A 4413-nucleotide genomic window follows, 5' to 3' on the forward strand; every position below is an offset into this window, starting at 1 on the left:
GTTTTCTTCCGTTGGCTACCGCAAGGCGGCACCTAATGGCGACGCACCTCTCATCCTCAGTCCTCTACACAGTACCGCGACACGCGCACAGTCGAGCACAGAGACGCACAGTCACACAGCAAACGCTGAGCGGCAAACAACACACTACACACGACACATCTCACACACTACGTCCACGATCCCCGAGAGCGAGACGCACCGCGGTGAGAGACGGGCGCCTCTCGACATCGAACTACGCACTACTGGAGCCGCCGCCCCCTGCTCGGCCTACCCGAAGCCCTCGCACTTTTGCGACACCGCGACGCCCTCCCACGGCCTCCACTTTTTGCGAGACGCCTCGGCGGCGTCGCTGCGCCGGAGGGCGTCGGCTCGGAGCCGCAGCGAGCCCATCGCGGCGCGCGTCTCGTCCACCGAGCCGCTCGCCTTTCGCTTCGCGCCCGCGAGCGGCGACCTCGTCCGACTCCCGCGCGCCGTGTCGCTGGGTCGATGACCCGAGCCAGGCTCCCTGCGCGCCCACCTCGCCGGCGCGTGGTCTGCCGACCCCGACGCCACAGGGGCGTCGCTCCCCCCGCCGCCGCCGCCGCCTCCCTCGCTGCCGCCGCCCCCGCCCTCGCTGCCGCGGCCCTCGCCCCCGCCTCCCCCGCCTCCCCCGCCTCCCCCGCCTCCCCCGCCTCCGGCCCCGAGGCAGCCTCCGCGGAGGCGCTTCCTCGCGGAGGGCCCGCACCAGCCGTCCAGCCGCGCGGCGAGGCGGTCCACCTCGTGCTCCGACCCATGCCGCACGCTGCGCGCCCGCTGCGCCTGCCCCTCCCTCGCCGAAGGAGGCGCGGAGCCGCTCGGCGGCGAGCCAGAGCCGCTGCACTCGTCGGCGCTCCCGCAGGCCTCGTCGTAGCGCCGCCGCCGCGCCCGCCAGCGCCCCTCGCCCCAGCCGCAGCGCACCGTCGGAGGCGAGCAGCCGTCCATCGCGTCGCTATCGCTCCCGCTCGCGCCGCCGCCCTCCGCCGTTCTGCCGGGAAGGAGCAGCGCCGGCGGCGCGCGGATCAGCGGGAAGGGGCGGAAGAGGTGCATCGCGTCGCGCGGGACGCTCGGCGTCAGGTCGATGTTGGGACACTGGCGCTCGTGCCGAGGCAGGAGTCGCACCTGCACTGTCCCGCCAGCGTCGCCGCTGCCGCCGCCGCGGCTGCAGCTCTCACCGCCGCTCGATGCGGCGTCCGTCACCACCGGGAGCAAGACCTCTCTCCCATCGGGCAGGATCTCCCGCACCTCCACCATTACAAGGCCTTCGGAGGCGATTGAGGCCGGCACCGATCCGCAGGAGAGAGAGATCTAGAGGACGCCCACCCTTCACGAACTGCACAACCCCGGGCCCCCTTCACGGTGCACAGCCGCAAAAAAACTTCGCTCACGGCACGTCGGCGTGGTGTCGCGTTCCAGTAGCTCCGAGTAGAGGGGGCGTTCTGCAGTTAAGGGGAAACCCGGTACACGGAACCAACCCTCGGCGAACCGTGTTTACTTTACGGCCCTTTCCCTGCACCCTGCGAACGCGCACCCCCCAGGGCTACGGCTCTCTTGCCCGCAACCCGATGCCAATCATCTGGCCCGCTGGGTGTGCTTCTTAGCCCCCTGGCCGTGGATGTGCGGATGCTGATTGCACTCCAAGTGCTCCAAGTGCGAAACGTAAGACGCGCGGTCCGCGGAATTGCGCTTTGGCCTATTGGCCTTTGCGGCTGGAAAAGTCCCAAAGATCCAAGGATTGCTAGCCGGCGCACAGTCAGAGTTGGGAGCGCCCTCTCATAACACAAACTGGGCGCGGGACTGGCGCGCACTGGCACTAACAAGCTCGCTTGAGGCGCCGCCCGGTAAATGAACTAAAATGTACGAACCCTTTTTTATGTGTGTCATATGGGAGCAGGGACTCCTGCATACGCGATTGTGGGCAATTCCCCCATCAGGATCCCCCCCCCCCCCCCCCTCCCCCTCCCTCCCAGCACGGATTATTACTCAGCGTCAACATCCACGGCCGAGGAGGAGTCTTGGACTTGTTCTGCGCCATCACCGCCATGCGGTAAGCCTGCGCCGCGTCGACCGGGTCCATGCCCAACGGGGGGGTCCCCTTGCTCTGGCGCCACGTTCAAGACTTGCTTAAACGCCGTGCTGCCAAGTGAAGCTGCCTTGGCAGAGCGCCTTGTCTTGGCCTCCGGACCGTCCGGAGGCACCTAGGTTCAGTGCTTGCCATTTACTGGTATAGCCCACCAGAACAATCAAACACTCTACGGCCAAAACAATCAAACGGTGGTAAGATTTACCACGACTTCTGAGGCAAAATCTGACAGAAATCGGAGAAATCGGCAAAATACCGGGTATTTCCCAGGTATACCCGGGTTTTTCCAGGTATACCCGCAAAATACCGGGTATTTTGCCGATTTTGCTGAATTTGGCGGCAAACCAGCCTCAGACTCGGCTCAGAGCTCGAAAAAATGATGATTCCACGGAGTTTCGTATTTTACCATACCACTCTCTGCTCATACCATACCACTCCCCAGGAGAATCAAATAAGTGGTAAATACCACTCATTTACCAGTAAATGGCAAGCACTGCCTAGGTTCCAGTTGCCGTTTGCTCCAACCCCGCCCCATTCAGCACTGACATAGAGGTGATTCTCCCCGTAGGTGTCAGTCAATGTCTTGCAAGTGTCCGTGGCGCCGACCGTGGTGGTGGCTATAGCGAGGTCCCACAAGCCACAGGCTTCTGCTCGGAGGGGGGCAGAGCGAAACAAACAGGCGTAGATGTATTTGCCACCTGCCCCTTTGTTGAAGTCTTGAGGCACGAGATCCTGATTCGTTAAACGATTTCGGCTGCAGGAAACCCATCACACTTGGACTTGGAGTCATCAGCCCCAAGCTGCATCACATTTGTGACAGGGTTTTGGTCTTGTCCCGCTTCATTTGGAGAGCATTTGCCCTGCACAGAGTGCTGGACGCACATAAAGACAAAGTAGGAGTTGCCTCCGTCGCCCTGGTTGAAGTATCCATTAGACCGCACAGCTGTGATCGGCGTGTATGGCTGCCCGTCGGGGAAGAAAGTGTTGAGGTAAGCGCAGGCGTCAGCATTGTTGTGATCTTCAGCCGGTCCATATGGGTACTCGACTCGTACCTACGAGAGGGCGAAGCGCCAAGGCGCTAAGAGGCGCGAAGAGCTCTCATGATCAAGAAGAGTCAGTCGGACCATCGCACGCGCGCGTGCGTGCGTGCGTGCGTGTGCATTAAGCATCCGTGCGCGTTAAGCGTGGCACCCTGTCGCCACAGCGCGGAAACCTCGCAGCAGGCTCGCGGTGAGCGGCTCGTACATGTACTCGAGCCCAAAGGTCTTGTGCTGAGGAGCCTCCGCCCTCATGATGCGGATCTGTGGGCCTCGGGGTAACTTCACCGACGTTCGACGCGAAGACTCTGCATTGGCAGGAGCGAGGTGGGTCAAGCAGCAATTGCACCGCGCGCTAGCTTCGCAAAGGCTGCGGATGTGCAAAGAGAGCGGAGCCGAGGCGGCCAGGGTCACGAGTATCGAGTTGGTGAGGCGGCAAAAGGTGTCGCCTGCTACGGTGAGATTTGATTCCGTCGCAACGCAGCAGTTCGTCGCATGGCCGCAGCGTGCGTCGTGGCTAGGCAGCCACATGTATGTTGTTCCGGCAGCGGCAGCGGCTCGGGACGCGCGATCCGCGAACTCGTGACACGTCAAAGTTCGCGCATTGACTTATTTTTGCGATTGGAGGTAAGTCGGAGTCACAATATAACGTTCGGCGAGGCTGATAGAGGGGGAGAACCCAGTATCACACTACTTGTAGAGAGCAACAAACAACAACCTAAAACTTGTAGAGCGGCGGCGCATCGCACATGCCTTCATGCAGCACTTCACTCCTCTTTCCCCGGCGCACTGTAAAAAAGAAAAAACTGACCCGGGCGCCTCTGCCACCGGCCTCTCCAGCCATGAAGGTCGCCTTCAAGACGCTCGTGCCGACGTTTGGGTCTGAAAATTGTAAGGAGAAATGGCTGCTCTCGCGGCGGCCGGCTTCCTCGGCCGGGCTCCCGCCTCCAACGACCTCGAGGCACAGGCGGTCGCGCTCCTCGATCGGATCGCAGCTTTGGAGGCCGTGCCCGGAGCAGCACGGCTGCAGCGCCGCGTAGAGAGCGAGCTGGACGCCGTGCGAGGGGACGATTCGAGCGGCTCGCGCCTGCTTGGCGCCGCCAACAACTTGATCGCAGTCGAGTTTGAGCTCGATGTCTGGGCGTGGGCGCCGGACGGCGTCTCCCTCTCCAAGACAGTACGACCGCCGGGTCAGTCCGCCGCAACAATCGACGTCGTTGCAGCCGGCGGTGCATGGTGGATCGAGGCAAAGGCGACGCAGCCCTTTGGTCTGGGAAG

The 4413-nt window shown here is 62.8% G+C and overlaps 2 protein-coding genes across 2 annotated transcripts in view; one reads left to right on the top strand and one right to left on the bottom strand.

Annotated features, from left to right (window-relative positions):
- Nucleotides 1–267: 267 nt before the first annotated feature.
- EMIHUDRAFT_219752 (hypothetical protein) lies at nt 268–2092 on the bottom strand (the record flags this gene model as incomplete). The annotated part of the gene is made up of 3 exons (XM_005758369.1): nt 268–451; nt 725–808; nt 1989–2092. 3 exons carry the CDS (start codon nt 2090–2092, stop codon nt 268–270), a joined length of 372 nt encoding a protein of 123 aa, XP_005758426.1.
- A 1944-nt stretch (nt 2093–4036) lies between these two features.
- The window catches only part of EMIHUDRAFT_219754 (hypothetical protein), a gene marked incomplete at both ends in the record, with an annotated part of 2003 nt that continues 1626 nt past the window's right edge, over nt 4037–4413 (top strand). Inside the window, one exon of the mRNA XM_005758370.1 lies at nt 4037–4371. Within this exon, the coding sequence (XP_005758427.1) occupies nt 4037–4371 (335 nt within the window). The remainder of the gene's footprint in view (nt 4372–4413) is intronic.

This window comes from Emiliania huxleyi, assembly GCF_000372725.1.
Source record: "Emiliania huxleyi CCMP1516 unplaced genomic scaffold EMIHUscaffold_87, whole genome shotgun sequence".
Taxonomy (NCBI): Eukaryota; Haptophyta; order Isochrysidales; family Noelaerhabdaceae; genus Emiliania; species Emiliania huxleyi.